At 35.2% G+C, this 19515-nt stretch overlaps 1 protein-coding gene across 1 annotated transcript; it reads left to right on the top strand.

The window, feature by feature from the left end:
• Positions 1-11773: 11773 nt before the first annotated feature.
• Positions 11774-18828, top strand: LOC114720530 (agamous-like MADS-box protein AGL21). Its single transcript, XM_028906173.1, has 8 exons — positions 11774-11955; positions 13421-13496; positions 14004-14065; positions 14283-14382; positions 14478-14519; positions 14608-14688; positions 14864-14988; positions 18396-18828. Exons 1-8 carry the CDS (start codon positions 11774-11776, stop codon positions 18826-18828), a joined length of 1101 nt encoding a protein of 366 aa, XP_028762006.1.
• The last annotated feature ends 687 nt before the right edge of the window (positions 18829-19515 follow it).

The following is a 19515-nucleotide window of genomic DNA, read 5'->3' as shown; positions in this document are numbered from 1 at the left end:
GAAGAACCAGTTGATCAAGAGATAGAAAAAGTTGAGTCTCCTCTTTCTATAACCACTCAAGACATTCCTAAGGCTACTCAAGAAACTCTATTCAATCCAAAAGGCCAATATAGAAAGGATTACCTTTCAAAGGGAATGAGGTAAACATTCTGACTTGCCTTTTCCTTATTCTTATCTCATGAGTAAGAAAGTTGTTGAAAAGAAAGATAATAAAGAGCTTTTTGAAATGTTTAGCAAACTTGAGGTTAATGTGTCATTACTTGATTTGATTAAAATGATGCCTAAGTGTGCTAAGTTTCTGAAAGACCTTTGTACAAACAAGAGGAAGTATAGGCATAGTGAGAGAATCCAACTAGGGTCTAGTGTTAGTGCTATCTTCGAGCCACAATTTCCTATTAAGTGTAAAGACCCAGGTTCCTACACTATTCCCTATACCATAGGTAAAACAAACATTTCACATGCCTTACTAGACTTAGGTGCAGCCATAAATGTTATGCCTACCTCTAGCTATGAGAGTTTAGGTATTCATGCCTTAAAAGACACCAGTGTTGTGCTAGGTCTAGCTAATAGGACTGTGAGACACTCTAAGGGTTTTCTTGAAGACGTTCTTGTGCAAGTAACGGGTCTTGTGTTCCCGGCTGACTTCTATGTGCTAGACATGACTGATGAGATTAAAGCTGATAGCACTTTGATTCTAGGAAGACCTTTCCTTAAAACAGCCCAAACCATAATTAATGTGAAAGATGGGGTCATTTCCATGGTTTTTGGGGACCAACAGATTGCCTTTAATATTTTTGATACTATGAGTCAAGGTTATGCAAATTGCTCTTACTTGGGTGTTAATTTGATTGATCGTGTTATTAATGATGTTGATGATTTACATGAATCTGAGATACATGAACATGACTGGTATAATGAGATTATTGAGCATGATGATGCATTTACTTGTTTATCTACCCCCATTCTTCTTTTTTTGCTTATGTTATGGTGATGTGGTGTGTGTTAACTATTAGAAGTTGATCGCCTCCTTTCATTTCTCATGATTTTGATGCATCATCTTGTCTTAACTGTGATCCTGCTTTGAACATTACACTTGATAATAGCCTTGAGAAAGGTGAGTTTGTTGATTTTGTAGGTACTAATGATAAAGGAGCTGTTACACAAGCTACACTGGTAGCTTCACCTTTAACTGGTGCTGCTAGAACATTAGAAGAGGCTAGCAACAAGCTTCCTACTAACTTAGTCACTTCTAATCCCACTCTTCCTTGTGATTTACTTAATGTTTCTGTTGATAATATTGATACCGATCCTCTTTTTTGTAAGTCATCTAAGAATGGCATTGAGTTAGGAAGTGGAGGACACACACATCATGATGAGCTTATATCTCCTTTCCCAAGCCACATGAACACACCGCTTGTGTTGAATGCACTTCACATAAAAGAATTAGTCCCTTCTGTTGTGCAACCTCTTGATTTAGAATTGAAACCCCTCCCCCCTAACTTGAAATATGTCTTTCTTGCTGCTGCTGATTCTAAATTGCCTATTATTATTTCTAGTTCTTTGAGTAGTTCTAAAGAAAAAGATTGATTTTTGTGTTAAAGAGTTATGAAGGGGCTATAGGATGGTCTTTAGGAGATATTCTAGGGATTAATCCCTCAATTTGCACACACATGATCCTTTTGAATGAAGGGTCCAAGCTAGTTAGGCAACCACAGAGGAGATTGAATCCTCTTATTCTAGATATAGTTAAGAAGGAAGTCTTGAAATTGCTGAGTGCTGGGATCATCTCTCCCTTATCAGATAGTGAGTGGGTAAGTCTGGTACAAGTAGTACCAAAGAAGAGCGGTATCACAGAAGTGAGAAATGAAAATGATGAACTGATTCCAACAAGGGTTCAAAATGCTTAGAGAGTGTGTATAGATTATAGAAAGTTGAATGATGCCATGAGAAAGGACTACTTTCCATTACCTTTTATAGATCAGATGTTGGAGAGAATTTCAGGAAAATCTTACTATTGGTTTCTGGACGGTTTTTTTGGCTATTTTCAAGTGCCCATTGCTCTTGAAGTTCAGGACAAAACTACTTTTACATGCCCTTTTGGTACCTTTACTTATCGAAGGATGCTATTTGGGTTGTGTAACGCTCCCGACTCTTTTCAGAGGTGCATGATGGCGATATTTAGTGATCTTCTAGAGCAGAACATGGAGATTTTTATGGATGACTTCACTATTTACAGTGAGAGTTTTGATGAATGCTTGAATAGCCTAAAGCAGGCTCTTGAGAGGTATATTGATAAGAAATTGGTTTTAAACTTTAAAAAGTGTCATTTTATGGTTGATAGAGGGATAGTCTTAGGTCACCTTATCTCTCAAAAGGGGATCGAGTTTGATAGAGCCAAAATTGAAGTTATTTCATCCCTTCTTTATCCCACTTGTTTAAAGGATTTGAGATCTTTCTTAGGGCATGCAGGTTTTTATCGACGCTTTATTAAGGACTTTAGTAAAATTGTATTGCCTCTTTCTACCTTGTTGAAAAAGGATGTTGAATTTAAATTTGATGACAAGTGTAGACATGCTTTTGACACTTTGAGATCTATGCTTGTTTCACCTCCTATTCTCACTACACCTAACTGGAATTTACATTTTGAATTATCTTGTGATGCTTCTAACTTTGTAGTAGGTGCCATGCTTGGATAGAAGGAGGAGAAACAGTCTAGAGTCATAGCATATGCCTCCAAGACGCTTGATTCCGCTCATGTCAATTATACCACTACAGAGAAGGAACTGTTTGCTATTATTTTTGCTTTAGACAAGTTTAGACAGTATTTGATAAACTCTAGAGTGGTTGTTTTTACAGATCATGCAGTGGTTCGATACCTATTTAAGAAGCCTCAGTCTAAACCTAGACTGTTGATATGGGCTTTGCTACTACAGGAGTTTGATATCAAGATCAGAGATAGAGCCAGAGCAGAGAATCATTTAGCTGACCACCTTAGTCGATTACTTGAAGGCACACAGGGAGTTGATTCTTTTGATCTTGTTATTGACTCATTTCCTAATTCTGCACTCTTTGCCTTAGCTATTCATGAGCCTTGGTACTCTAATATAGTTAATTATCTTGTCACTGATCTTGTACCGCTTTCTATGTCTAAATTTCATATTGATAAGCTAAAAAAGGAGGCGGGATACTATATCTGGGATGCTCCAATCCTATGGAAGCAATGCAATGACCAAATTATCAAATGCTGTGTTCCAAACAATGAGATCCACTTTATCCTTTCCCTTGCACATTCTTTATCTTGCGGGGGGCATTTTAGTGCTAATAGGATTGCTAGGACGGTTTTAGAGTGTGGTTTTTATTGGCCTTCTCTATTTAAGGAAGCTTATTCTTTCTGCAAGTCTTGTGATAAGTGTCAGACATTTGGGAGTTTGGGTAGGAAGCATGAGATGCCTCTAAGACCTATGTATTGTTGTGAAATCATTGATGTGTGGGTCATGGACTTTATGGGTCCCTTCCCTTCGTCTTTTGGGTTTTCATACATATTACTTGCAGTAGATTATGTGTCTCGATGGGTATAGGCAGTGCCAACTAGGAAAGATGATGCTTCTACGGTAGCCAAGTTTTTATGTTCTCATATCTTTTGCGGGTATGGCATTCCAAGAGCAATCATCAGTGACTAAGGAACACACTTCTGCAACAGGACCATCAAGTCTCTATTGGCTAAACATGGAGTCAATCACAAGTTGGCCACCCCTTATCACCCTCAAACGAATGGGTTAGCTGAAGTCTCTAACCAGGAAGTGAAACGAATACTTACAAAGATTGTGAAACCATCCCGTAAAGACTGGAGTGAAAGGCTTGAGGAAGCTCTTTGGGCTTACAGGACTGCCTGCAAGACTCCTATAAGCATGTTTTCCTTCCGGTTGCTTTATGGCAAGGCTTGCCATCTACCTATAGCGATCAAGTACAAATCTTATAGGGCAATCAAGGCATGTGATGCAGATCTCGAATCTTCACTTGTCAATTGAAGATGCAACTCCAAGAACTTGACGAAATGAGACTTGAATCCTATGACAATGCCAGAATTTACTAAGACAAGCTGAAAATGATTCATGACAAATAGATTCTGAGGAAGCAGTTTCATGAAGGTGACAAGGTTCTAAAGTTTAAAGCTTACTTGAAGGTAATGCCTGAGAAGTTTGTCACCAAGTAGGAAGGTCTGTTTAGAGTTACTAAAGTATACCCCTTTGGCACAATGGAGCTCGTCGATGAGGAAACTAGTATAACTTCACAAGTCAATGGCCATCTACTGAAGCACTACCACAAGGAGCAAAGACCCCCCCTGATCACACAATTGTTTCCTTCCACCCTACTCTTTTATTTTTTGTTGTATTGCTGGTGATATCTATTTCCTGAGATAGTTAGGAGTAAGTACAGGGGAGGGAACTTCTCCAGTAGTTGGAGTTGTAGCTGTTTATTTTTGTTTAGTAGTTGTTTGTTTTGTTTCCTCTTGATTCTATCATCTCTTTTGATCACTTAATTTATACTTGTCCGTTTTCATTTCACATTATCTTATCTTATCTCTCCCTTCTCCCCTTTTTGTGATAGTGAGTGTTGTGCTTCGATTTCGGACTTTACAGCTTCCACTTCACCTGAGAGTTTAGGTTAAGATAATGTTGTTTTTCTTACATTGAGGACAATGTATTGATCAAGTGGGGGGGAAGGATTGTTGTTGAGTTGTTGAGCTTATTTTTAAAAAAAAACAAAAAACAAAAAAACAAACTTTGCCTTTAGATTTGCACTTGTTTCCTAAGTATTACTGCTATAATTGCTCTCTTCTTTGCCTTATTGGTTGAATTCTGAATTGCATTACATGATTTGAGAGTGATTCTTGCTTGGGAATTTTACTGCTGGTTTCTTTGTCCTCCTGTTTTCATTCGCCTCAGTGTTCTGCACTACTGTATGGGTGAGTTGTTGTTTTCTCCATTGCTGACTTTTGACTTTTGTAATCCTTGGGCATCTTTTAAAAATCCTTTTGCACAATGCTTGTGAATGTTGCACGGCTAAGTTTGATTGTATTTGATTTAAGTGATTTCTATTCTTAATTGGTTAGCATAGTACAATGCCTTTGGTGCAGTGTTATTAACCTTGTTTCATAGCTTAATCCTTAAGGAGGAAACATCTTGGAGAAAGCTTTGATGGAAGGATTTTTGAGCCGTTCATTCTTTGTCATCTTGTGTGATTTTCACCTAGTTGTGGTTAACCTCTAGAACTTGTCTAGATTCTTTTTCAAAGCTGCATTAATACCTAGGTCTGTGAGGATGATAGGAGCATTCATTTCTAAACCCTTTGCCTAAACACAAGCTATTTCATTTAACCTTTGTTCACCCCTTTGAGCCTTCACTTTCATTTCACTCATTACTTTTTAGCAAGTGTTTTGCACGAGTTACATTTGATTTTTTATTTTGAAAACTACATCATTAAAGTCTACATCTTTGCCTTCTTGGGTTTGGATGCCAAAAAAAAAAGAAATAGAAAAATATAATAAAGAGAAGAAAATGTATAGAAAAAGCCGAAGAAAGAAAGTTATAGAAAAAGAAAATAAGTTGCAACAAAACAACAAAATTTGAAATAAGACATTCAATGGTAGATTGAAGAGCAAGGGTTTCTGTTTCAAAAATTTTAAAATCTACACATTGGTGTTCTTTCGTGATTGCTGTCACATCCCAAAAATTTTCATTTGGCAATAAATGATCAAAAATTGGGATGAGAGTCAATGTAGGAACTAGACGGGGAGATGAAACAACTTTTGATATGAAACCCTGAAAAGGTCTGGGCTGGCATTTTCATAATTATCGATCTAGGAAGGGCAAAATGGGAAAATTTAAGAAAAATTTCAGAAAATCCCCAAAAAAAGAAAAAGTATAGAGTAGAGGTTTTAGAAACTCAATTGAGGCCCAAAAGGTGGAATTTCGGTGAAAGTGAATTATTACGGAATTTTCCGTAAATGAAGGTTTTTCGGGAAATTATTGGGGAAATGAAGGAAAATAATTATTTTAATAAGTTAGAGGCCTCAACAAATTTGGTAGATTGATGAAAAATTCATCTAAATGTGTGTTTGAATTTATATATTTGGTTTTAGGCCTTGGAGGCTCAGGAATTAATTTTAAGGAATTTATTTTCCCTCAGATTTACTAATAAAGGCCTAATCAGAGAAAATTCAAAATAAATACCTAGAGGTGGTGAAAAATTCTGAAAATTTTCAGATCATGCTCCCATATTAAAATGTGAATTATCATGGAGAGAAATGAATTTTTGGAGGTCTGAAAAAATTATGAAAGGTTACTAGTGAATAGTAACCGATAAAGTTTCAAATTGGTTTGGAATAGTCATTTGGTTTATGGGCCATCTTTTTGGACCAGACCAAATCATTTTTGGGGCCCACATTGAGCCCAATAAGGGCCCAATTTCGTGCAGAATCTGGAGGCTTCAATTAATTAAAGAAAAATGCAAAAATTAAAGGATATTTGTGTGGAAAAATCTAGAGAAATGCCACATGGTGAGATCTGAAGGTTTGAGGCACTTGATGGTTGCCACATACACCTCCTTCAGTGTCTAATTTCATCCAAATCAGGGGGCAAGAGGGCAGATGGAATTTTCTATAAATACCCCTTGAAAATACAAAGAAAATGTTAGAAAATTGGGAAAAATAGGGGGAAACTCTGCCACTGTTCATCCAGCCACCCTTGCACAAAATTTTGAGGTGTTTTAGGCAAGAAATCATCCAACTTACTTCAAGGAAACACTAAGGTATGTCCAAGCATCAAGATCTCTAAGCTTTACATTGATTAAACAAGGATTTTTGCTTGGGAAAATGCTAGAAAAATCTGAAAAATTTAGTTGAGATGTGTGATGCTTAGGGAAGAATAGAAACCTTAATAATCAACTGGAATGAGGAAGATTAAGTGGTATACGGATTGATTTTTGGATGAAATCAAGTTAGGGTTTAAGGGGGAATTTTCGTTTTGCTACTGTTCATGCAGAAGCAATTTGATTTTGCTTAATTTGATGATTCCAATGGCTTTAAAACATGTTTTTGTGTAGGGATATAATGTTGGAAAGTGTTTAAAATCATTGGAATCAAAAATAGAATTTTTGGAAGCATATAGCCCCCTATTCGGCCAAGTGAAGTTCATGGAGAAGGAGTGTGAATTTCAAAAGTCTGATTGCATCATTGGATTCCTCATGAAAAATTGTGTAGGATTGAGTCATGAGATGGCTGATTCTAAAGGAGGAATCATATTGTTAAAAATCAAAGAAAGGAGGGGGGAATTGTTAAGTTAATGTTTAAGTATTGGAATTAAGTTTATTTGTGATTAATATGGCCTATGTTCATGCTTGGTTTAATAGGCATTGAGAGGAGGAATTAAGGAGAAGCTTTGCTCCTTGAAGGAATTAATTGGACAAGCCTTACAAAGGTAGCTTTGAATTATAATTTGATTGTTTATCTTGCTTGTTTGTTGTGATTTCTTATTGCTTGGATTGGAGGAACTTTGTGGTGACTTTGATTGTTTGATTAACATTGGTTATGCTTTGGCCAAATGCTTTGTGGTATGTCAATGTGGATGATATAATGTTCCTCTCCTTGCATGATATTTGGCATGAATTCCTATGAGTTGGGAATGAATTGGATTGAATGACATGTCACAATTTAACTTGCATTGATTTATATGATAATTATAATTCATATGCTACTGAGATTTCTTTAAAATCTCATTCCTCCTATGTTATTTCATGCCCTAATTAGGAACTGGACCAAGCATGGAGCAAGGGAAAGAATTGGCCTTGGCATGAAATGGCTTTATGTATATTATGTTATGTTAGAAACTTGTATCAAGTGTACCAAACTTTATGTTGATTTTATGATAAGTTATGGATGAGATTTGATGTAAACTATATTGTTATTCCATGTTCCAATGTTGGAATTATACTTGATGCATTGTTGAAGGAATGTGGTTGAAGGAAAAAGGGGAAATAAATCAAGAAAATGGTAATTAGGGGATAGAAATTCCCTAAAAATTGCCAAACTTGTGGCACATAAAATAATAAGGAATTGTTGGAGTTTGGACATGAAATTTTACAGGAAAATAGATCTCATTTTTAGCTTTAAAAAAAGTAGTAATTCATTAAATTTGGAGTTGTGTGCTAAGAGTTATGCCCTTCCAAAGTTGGGCAAAAATACTGGAAATTTGAAAATTTACCAAATGAACAGTACACATTGACGAATTTCCTGGAATTATTCTGGATGGAATTGGACCTAATGAGTATTTTTTTCCCCATATAAATCTTAGCAAGCTTCGCGTGAAAATTAGAATCATGTCGTTTCAATTTTTCTAGATTTATTTATGAATTTTCAAACTTGGCTCATTTTTCGGATGAACAGTGTACGGACAGGATGAACAGTGAAATCCTGAATTTTAAATTTTTCATCCGGAAACGTTACGAACCGACTTATAATGGTTCCAATTGATATATAATAGGTTATAAGGAGAGGTGTGACAATTGCACTTTAGCTCACTTTGAATTGATACTTTATTACTCATACATTTCACCTGTTAGTTCATTGCATTCATTTGCCCTGGCTTTCTAACATTACAACCCTTCAAGTCCCCTTGATCACAAGTCTAAGGCATGCTAGTGGTAGAGACATTAGAATCTCTACAAGCTTATGGTAGGTGCTAATCTAGGTGGATTGAGTGAAATTTTTCCCATTTGAGAGATGAGTGAAATACTTGTACCCTATGTGAGCTCTATTATGTTTCTCTTCCTTTACCCTGCTATGTTTCTTGTGTTATTTCTTCACACTAAAGTATTTTATAATTGTTGATCGATTAGGATAAAGGTTGCTTGAGTCAATTGCACAATCATGCTTAGTCGATTTTATGTTTGCTTGCATTGAGTCTCTTTGTTGGATTCTACTTTACTGATATTTTGCCCAGGAGTGCAAAAGGCTAAGTGTGAGGGAGTTGACAAAATCAATTATTTTTATATATTTTGATATCTTTTATATGGGTTTTGTCGACTTAATTAGTTCTTTTGGTCTTAATTGATTGATAATTGATTTAATATATTTTATTTTGAATTATTATTTATAGGGGCAAAATTGTCATATTTTGGTTTAATTGTGATTAATTGATTTTGAAGGACAATTAATACTACCTTGTTCTTGAATTTTGACTGCAGGTTTTTGGAAGGCATACAAATAAAAAACAAAAGAAAAGAAAAAAAAAGAAGAAAATAAATTAAATAAATAAATAAAGAAAAAATAAAACAATAAAATAATAAAAAGAGGGAGAAAAACGTAACGTTTTGCCCCCCACCTAATACACTAATATTCAATTATTCATCATCATCATCTTCCAAAAAAGGGGGCATTGGACGAAAGGGTTTTAGCGGTAGAGTTTGGCAAAAGAAACAAAGTGGGAGCTGGACACACGTTAGCTTGACGGCATAGAGAGATTCAGCGACAGCAAACCAGAGGGAGAACACGAGATGACCAGGGGAGCTTGACGCACCATCCATCATCATCTTCTTCTCCTTCTTGACGTGAGCAGAGTGCCAGCAGCGTGAAGAATTCAGCGTGAACAGTGTTCTTCCATGGAAACTTGTAATAGAGTATTGATTGTGGCATTTTTTATGGCAAACTGTGGCTAGAGCTTAATAATTCTCTAATTCAACAACAATGGTAGGAGCTCAAATCATCAAAGGGGAGTTTTAGTTACTATAATTTCCTGTCCAATAGTTATTTAACAATTCCCAGGTCTTAGGATAGTTATTCTGATTATTGGAAAATTTTTATTGTTAAATTTGATTATATTTAGAGATTATTGTGGCTGGATTACTATTTAGCATTTGACATTGAGCTATTTATAGCTTTAATTTCAATTATAATGTTGTGGTTATGACATTTACATTGACTTTGGAGTTAATATATTGTGATTTTCTGAAGTAGCTTGGACTCTTGAATCGTAATATCTCTTGCGAGCTTTAATTCTGTTATTTTGGATTTAAAAGTTTTAATTAAGTATTGGTTTTTAGCATCCTTAATTCCATTTTACTATTATGGTTGCAGTTAGTAATTTAGGATCTTGGAAAATATTTTGTGACAATTCGAGATGGCTCGATTGTTGGATTAAAAGCTTAATTATAATTCTTAATTTATTGTTTTAACTTCCGCATCTTTTGGAGTGAGGATTGCCTGCATTGTTGAATTGGAGGATTGATTATTATCATTATTTATTCGCATATGCCATTTTCATTTCTTTCATCTTCATTCATTTTAATCATTTTTATATAAAAATAAAAAAGTATTTTAATTTCAATTTAATTCATAGTATTTATTTAGCAATTATCAAATCAAAAAAATATTTTTTATAGTTTAGGTTAATTGTATTTACTTGCTAGGATTTAATTTCGTTTTTGGCTCCTCAAAGTGAATACGACCCAGATTGTGCACTATATTGTATTAATTCCGTTAATTTTTAGAGTAACCCCAAAGCGACAAATTAAGAGCATTATTTCAAGGACAATGTTAAAGTAGCAAAACTATTCACTTGCAGCGTAATCCAAAAAATTATATATATTTGTTTGACAAAATGTTATATATGTAAATGGATACTATATGTGTGTTTGTGTATAACACCTTAGTTTGCTTGTTTGATCAAGAAGAACTATACATAGTCTAATCTTGGGCTTTGTCTTTGGCTGGATAAATCTTGGGTACCAGAGGGCTTTTGTGGGCTAGATTATGAACTTTAAGTTCAGTCTTTGGGTTCAGTCAGCAGAAGAAAGATTGCCGAAGCTACATAAGAGGTTACACCTCATAATTACTTGTATAACTGTATTGTGAATGTTTGTATTGGTTAATGTTCATGATTTAGGAATGTGCAACATGACATCCCATGTAAGACTACATACACTATCTCCAATTCTTAATATAAGAGTTAAATAACTAATTTGGGGAGATACAACACAATAGTTAAGTTGGTTAATTGTAATAAATATAAGTTGACTTTTCTAAATAACCGAGTATAATATGTGCATTAAAACCATCACTTAGTGAGAACTCTTTACAGTTAATAGGGATATTTTAGAGGAAAAAATATAAACTTGGAAGATAAAGTAAACTGAAGTCTTGTATCTAAAACAAAACCCATCCTCTCACTAGCTCTTATATTAAGGACTGGAGGTTATATTACATAAATAAATACATACATATATATGGTGTGATTGTCGTTTGCATGTATAATCATCACCACACTATAGGACTGATGCCATTGCCCAACCGCCGTCAATGATTTAGCGGCCACTGCCTGTTACAGTTAGTCAACAGCCCAAACCATTATCCCTCTAATGTCATCTCCTGTGCTTAGCTATGGGACTGTTTTTTTTATTATTATCCTAAGCCTTCGAGATTAAGTATTCGAAGGGCACATTCACCAAAAAGCCTCTCTCATTAGGAGCTTCAGGGATAAACCTGTTTCTTCGTCTTCTTCTTCCTCCCACTATTCTTCTGTGAGTTCCTCCGGCTTGGCGACCATACAAACACTGTTTATTTCGATTTTGTTTTTTTTTTTTTTTTAAGTTATATGTGTGGTTTTGGAACAAATTATTCTCCGATTCCTTTAAGAATGGTGCTTTTGTTTTTCTTTTGATGAATTTCCGTAACTTTACAGATTTGTTGGAGGGGAAGTAGCCAAGAAACCCTAGAGCAATGGGGAAAAGGAAGATTGCGATTGAGAGGATTGATGATATACCGAACAGGCAAGTCACTTTCTCAAAGAGACGAAGTGGTTTGGTCAAGAAGGCAAGGGAGCTTGCGATCCTCTGTGACGTACAAGTTGGGGTCATCGTCTTCTCGAGCACTGATAAGCTCTACGAATATGGAAGCTCCAGGTACATTCATACATACATACACACACATATTGTTCCCAGCTTCATTTACTTTGTTTTCTCAGAAGTCTAGCTCACAGCATTTTCTCTGCGCTTTTCGCTTTTGATCTATACGATATGCCTTTAGATCTTGTTTCTTTGTAAAAAACTTTCTATGTTTTTGCATATGTTCAAGTGTATCATGCGATATATCTTGTAATTGAGTCTTTAGTTTTCCTCTAATATAAGACTGCTTTGGCTTGACACACACACTCATGTACGCTCGTGTATTTGAATTATGTTGTTTTCAGAATTATCTTCCCTGAATCTATATACTACTCCTGTCCTAAATGTAATATCCATTTTGTGGTGTAAATTATACTACAAAATGGATCTTACATTTAGGATCAGAGAGAAGTGTGTGTGTGTGTGTATATATATATATCTATATATTCTGCGGTCCATGCCTTAAGTGACAAACTTGCCTTTTATTTTCATTCAACTCGATTTGTGTTCCTTGCTTGTGCTTCCAGCTTACAAAATCGAGTTATCTTCTATCAAAACTCCAGTTCCTGGTTTTCATGTTTGCTTTCTTGCCCAGACTCGAGTACTATCCTTTCAAAACTCGAGTTTTTTTGAACTTCTTGCGTCTCACGCTCTATTCAAACTTGAGTTTGTCCATTGTTTGTTCTGTCCAGCTTATGAATATCCATCCAACTCTAGTTCCTATGCTATAAACTCGAGTTTCCTTCTTGGCACAAATAGACTCTATTTTATTTCAGTTTTGACTTTTTGTTCTGCGTTTCTGCAATATCTCACAAATTACAAATTATTTTTATATGAAACTTGTTTCATATGAAAATAAAATAGACTCAATAATTTTTTTTTTCCAGTGACACCTATCACAATCTAAAAATGTTTTCCTATGAAGGAGTATTTTTTTAAAACTTTGACGCTTTAATTTCAAATACGGTAGAAAATCATTTTTCACTTGCACTCAATCTTTCGCATATATTTCACAACATAAAGAATTTTGAGATATACCTTATTGCATTAGAAACTAGATTCAAGGAGCTTTTCATAAATAGTTTTGTTTACATTGTAGGTGCACGTGTCGTAATAAGTAAAAATTGATTAAAAAAAATTGTCGTCTTTACAAGAATTTAGTACCAAAACCTGGTTAATTAATAATTATCACACTTTTACTTAATTTGAATAATATAAATATCAGGAATGAAGAGAAGCTGTTCTTAAAATTAGAAATCAGTAAAAACAACTAATTATTGACTTCAAGGATAAAATGGAGCCTAGAATTATTTATTCCCTTGTATTCCAAGAATACTCAATTCAATCATTATATTGGCTTGATTCTTCTTTCGTGCTCACCTAGAAACCAATATACAGATAGTACGCGCAACAATAATACTTTTCATGGACAAAAACTTGATTTAATTTTCATCTCATTGATTAAATTGTCTGCTTATGGCAGCCTGGAGTCAATAATTGGGCGCTACCATAAACAGAAAGAGGAACATCCGCTTATGAATGCAGCTTCAGAAGCCAAGGTACGAGACCAAGCACCTCATTCCTCTAATAGTTTTAATGTTTTTTCATATGCATGTCATATTTAGTTACTAGACATTTACAAACCATTCATATATATATAATAATTCCAATCGTCAGTGTATATATACTTGTCCAAGCAAGATTTTACTACAAAAAGAGAACGATAAATAAGATCAAGGAAAGATGGGAGAAGAGGAGAAAAACTGCATTCTATATACTGATTGTACACTTCCTCTCATATTAACAGACTAATACATAGTCTGCTTGCTTCCTGTGAATTGAATCCATGTGAAAGTCCTTTCGAATGCCTTGTTTCCAGAAATTAGAGGGTAAATGTACGGCAGATTGAGGCAATGATTTTTTTCCCCCCTACGAAAAGTAAATATGTCTATTATATATGTGGCCAATGCAAGTAAGTCGACTTAGAATCGTCTTTATGCTTATGAGCGTTAGAGATTCATTCCTTCTTCCTTACAATCATTATAACATTTTTATGCCCTTGGTAGTTTTGGCAAAGAGAAGCCACGGTCTTGAGGCAAGAACTTCAACAGTTGAGGGAAATGCACAGGTATAATGAGAAAATCAGATACTATGTGCCTCTGGCTTTTAATATAAGATTTAGTTTGTAGTTTAAATTGAACTACAAACTAGATCTTATATTAAGACTAAAGGTCGTACATTGGAACAAGAATTATTACATTCTGGTGACAAAATGTTGATATCAGCATGGAAAATGCAAATGAACAAGCAGCAGTTCAACAAGCGCTACTTTCTGGAAAATGCAGGCAATTGATGGGTGAACAACTTTCTGGTTTTGGCATTAACGAAATGAACGATTTGGAAAACCAACTGAAGATGAGTTTAAAACGTGTCCAGGTCAGAAAAGTATGATGGTTCAGTTCAACTAAAATCTTCATTCAATTTAACATATCACAATTTTACACGGCAAGTAGTGTACTTGATCATTAAATTGTCCGCAGGATCAAATCTTAACTGATGAGATTAAAGAGCTACAGCAAAAGGTAGTCAAGAAATTCTTTTTCTGATCTTGCCCGTTACGTTTGAAAAATATTCCCCCGAATTCTGACTAATTTATTGTTGCTAATGCAGGGAAATCAAGTTTGTCAAGAAAATGTTGAACTTTATGAAAGGATACAATTCATTAGTAAAGAAAATGCAGAGTTGAAAAAGGTATTTAAGTTTCCTCCATATAATTTGCTCCAGTCTCGAGTGTGTGTGTGTGTGTGCATATACAATCAACAAGCTAAGCTTGCCCTTAATTACCATCTATATATTGTGCCTGTGCTGTGTATGATTAAAAGTTTCTTTCATAGTCTAAATAACGTCTTATTTTTTAATTAACTAGATTTGTGAAGCAAGGGTTATAAATGATGAAAATGAGAGTTTCAATCCTCCATGCACTAGCAACCTGCAGTTGAGCCAGCCACAATCTCAATCGAGTGAGCCACCAACCAAAGCTATGGAGATGGGGTATATTATATTCCTCCAAACTCATGAATAAACATACAGCTTGAACACGCATAAATTTTCTTTGTTGATTCCTATGACAGACTTCAGCTACTTTAGCAAGATAGTTAGATAACAAACGCGTGAGGAATCATTTCTGTTATATATGGATCAGACATATTGGATATATCTCTATACATTATAGAATAAGAAAGCCATTTTCAAATGTGCTATGGTCATCCGGAACCATGCTGTCACATCCGGCCTTTCTGAATAAAGGTTAGCCAAGGGCCGATTAAAATAGTAGGTACACTGGGTAACATCATATTGCTTCCATCCCCGGTTGGGGCAAAAACATGTGTATAGGAGCTATATTGACAATTCAGGAACCATTTTAATCCATTTCAAGCTCGAGAATTGTCAAATAACTAATTTTCTTATATTTATTGTATGGTTACTATTTATTTGGTAACCCTCTATTCTTGTTAAAATTCAAATTATCATCACTAATTCTGAAAAAAATTGAAAGAGTGGTTCCAGTCTCTAATTAACACTAAAAAAAGATGTGGATTAGTAACGGTTAAGAAGATGCATTAGTAGGGGGTGAACCTCTACTAAGAGCTAGCAGTTTGGCCAAGTGCTACCAAATTATGTGCTGCAAACAGTTTAGAAACGGTTATTGTGAACCACTATCAAACTTTGAATTTTTATTTAGTGATGAAATTACTGACAGATTAGTGATGGAATCTGTCAATGATAGAAGCCGCCGCCAATTGTTTTGTCCCTAACTAGATTAGTGGCGGAATTTCAATTTTATAACTAATTAGCAATGGATTACTGATAAAATTTTTATTGCTAATTTCTGACGAAATGTTACTACCACTAATTCACCACTAATCAACAACGAAATATACTGATAAAAATTTTTGATCAATTTGATAATTACCAATAGTATATTTTCATCACTAATTTAAAGTTCTTAATGCTTTTGAAAATGCCATTTGGAACACCTTAGAAGCTGCCACATAGTCCCTCTACCAGTCACCACGTACTGCTGCCACCTCACCCCCAACTGCCATGTGACCCTCTGGATTCACCACATCATCACCAGTCACCCCCCGGTCACTACCAACTCACCTCTGTTTGCCAGGTGCCCCCTCCCACCATCTGCCATGTCATCGCTACTACCATGTTTTGTCACCATGTCATTGTCCATCCATAGGAGCTCTATGTCTCAAATTCGTTTCATGTAGCGGATGAATTTGGGGGTGACTTTGTTGTGTTGCATGATAAAAATCCATATAAATGTTTTCGTTTCGTGTGGGCAACTCATCTGCACAAACATAATCGAGGTACTCCCCAAAATCCTTCACAAACCAAAAGGTTAAAAAAATAGTGGAAAATATAGAGAAATAGCTTTGTAATCTAGATAGATTGTAACGGTTTCTCTGGTGACTACGTCAAAGTTTTGCATAGCTACGTTGGTTAAATGCAGAGAAGTCCTGTTATATATGGATAAATAACACGGCAACTTTTATCATGTAATGTATCTCTTTCTATAGGTTTGTAATTTATCTCTGCCTGCTTTTCTGTCGTAGGAAAGCAAAAATCCTAGTCATAAAAATGAGTTTAAAACAAATCACGAAGCATTAATAACTTACAATACTATTTATGGTTACAGATGTAATAATACCCTCTTGGTCCATTAGAATGTCCAAATGGGAAATTCCTAAGCTAGAAATGGAAAAACAGAAACAAAAGCGATTAAAAAAAACAGAGAGAGAGAGAGGTCATATTAACCTACTGGTTGTTCGCATATTAAAGGCGAAAGAGAAAATGGGACCTTTTTTTTCAATTTTATTTCTTAACCTTTCTATGAAAGGGGAAATCATATTTTCATATAGTACTCGTATTACTAATTGTATTTAATTATTTTGCAGCTTAATCCCTTTGAAGTAAAAACTAAAAAACCTTGACTTGATAAAGAAGAGAAATGGCATACATATATAGCTTTTCAATACTATAAATATTAATTATATTTAAAATAGTCCGAGATTTTATATACGACATTAAAGGATTTTCATGTAAATAGTAAGAAATTATGCATGATGTATCTACAGGGCTAAGTCTAGTGGAAAATACTAGTCCCTCACAATATAATGGACCAAGATTCGAATTTCCACTGAAAGAGGTGCCTATATTTAGTTCTCAATAATATCTCCAATAGAATAGCCTCACTACAAAAAAACAGACTTTAGGCGACGACTTTCGGCGGCGACAAAAAAAGTCGCCGCTGAAAGTTCGCCATTGAAACCAAAACTTTAAGCGGCGACAAAAGTGTCGCCGCCGAAAGTAGACCTTCAGCGGCGACTTTTTTAGTCGCTGTCGAAAGTGGACTTTCAGCGGCGACTTTTTTTGTCGCCGCTGAAAGTATAATATAATAATATATATTTTATTTTACAATATTAATAAACAAATTCAGTCTGGCTCAGCGGCAAGAAGGTGAAGTTTAACTGCCCTTAATTGTCGCTTTGGGGTTACTTCAAAAATTAACCGAATTAATGCAATATAGTGCACAACTCGGGTCGTTTCACTTTGAGGAGCCGAAAACGAAATTAAACCCTAGTAAATGAATGCAAGTAACCTAAACTATAAAAAGAGATTTTTGATTTTGAAAAGCTGTTAATTAAATACTACGAATCAAATTGAAATTAAAATACTTTTTAATTTTGTTTTTATATAAAAGTGATTAAAATGAATGGAGATTAAAGAAATGAAAATGAGACACACAAATAACACTGATAAAAATCAATCCTCCAATTCAACAACGCAGGCAATCATCACTCTAAAAGATGTGGGAGTTAAAAACAATGAATTAAGAATTATAATTAAGCTTTTGATCCAACAACCGAGCCACCTCGAGTTGCCACAAAATATTTTCCTAAAATCCCAACTTACTAACTGCAACCAGAATAGTAAAATGGGATTAAGGATGCTAAAAACCAATGCTTAATTAGAACTCTTAAATCCAAAATAACAGAATTAAAGCTAGCAAGAGACTATATGATCCAAAATTCTAAGCCACCTTAGAAAATCACAATATATTAATTCCAAAATCAATACAAATGTCATAACCACAACATTATAATTGAGATCAAAACTATAAACAGCCCAATGTCAAATACTAAGCAATAATTCAGTCACAATAATCCCCAAATATAATCAGATTAAGCAATACAATTATCCCAACAATCAGAAAAACTATCCTAAGACCTAGGAATTGTTAAACAATTATTGAGTAAGAAATTAAAGTAACTAGAACTCCCCCTTGAAATCCAAGCTCCTGCCATTATTGTTGAATTGGAGAATCAGAGGATCTCAGCCACGGTTTGCCATCAAGTTTGCTGCCACCAGCAATTCACCGTATCCAGCCATGAAGAATATCGAAGGAAGAGTGGAGAAAACCGTCAGCTCCCCTGGTCTGCTCGCTTGCGTCTCCCTTCTCCTCTGTTCGGCGTGCTCTGCTCTTCCGTTTCGCGTCTTGCTCTGCGGCGTGTTCTCTGGTCCTTTCTCCGGCCGCGCCCAGGAGAAGAAGAAGATGAAGCCGCCGGTGATGATGGACTGGACCGATGGAAGGACCTCTCTGTTCGTTCCAGGTCCGTGTGCGCCGTCCAGCTCCTCCTCTGTTTTCTTTTCTTCGCGCAGCTCCAGCCTCCCTTTCGTTCGGCGTCGCGCGTGTGTGTGTTCTCTCTCTCTGCCGCCGCTCAGCTTTTGTTTTCCCCTTCGCTGTTTTTTATTCGGCGTGTTCGGGTGTGTTTCTTTTTGTTGCCGCCGCGCCTCCTGGAGAAGATGAAGAATAGATGATTATTAGGTTGGGGCAAAACGCAACGTTTTGCCCCCCCTAATTATTATTTTTATTTTTATTTTTTTTTCTTTTTCCTTTTTTTTTCTTTTTATATTTTTGAATCTTCCAAGAACCTGCAAGCAAAATTCAAGGATAAGGTAGCATTAATTGTCCTAAAAAATCAATTAGTCACAATTAAACCAAAATATGACAATTTTGCCCCCTATAAAATAATAATTCAAAATAAAATAAAATAAATCAATTAAGGCAAAAAGAGAGCAATTAAGCTGACAAAACTCATATAAAAGATACCAAAATATATAAAAATAATTGAGTTTGTCAACTCCCCCACACTTAGCCTTTTGCACTCCTGGGCAAAACTTCATTAAAGAAGAATTCAATAAAGAGACTCAATGCATGCAACCATAAAATTAACTAAGCATGAATGTGCAATTAACGCAAGTAACCTTTATTTTTAATTAATCAACAATCATAGAATACTTCAGTGCAAAGAAATTAACACAAGAAACATAGCAGGATAAAAGAAGAGAAACATAATAGAGCTCACATAGGGTACAAGTGTTTCACTCATCTCTCAAATGGGAAAAATTTCACTCAATCCACCTAGATTAGCACCTACCATAAGCTTGTAGAGATTCTAATATCTCCACTACTAACATACCTTAGACTCATGATCAAGGGGACTT

This window comes from Neltuma alba, unplaced genomic scaffold, assembly GCF_004799145.2.
Source record: "Neltuma alba isolate B1F8T4 unplaced genomic scaffold, ASM479914v2 tig00002238_pilon, whole genome shotgun sequence".
NCBI classification, from domain to species: Eukaryota; Viridiplantae; Streptophyta; class Magnoliopsida; order Fabales; family Fabaceae; genus Neltuma; species Neltuma alba.
This window is presented reverse-complemented; position numbering and strand designations above follow the sequence as displayed.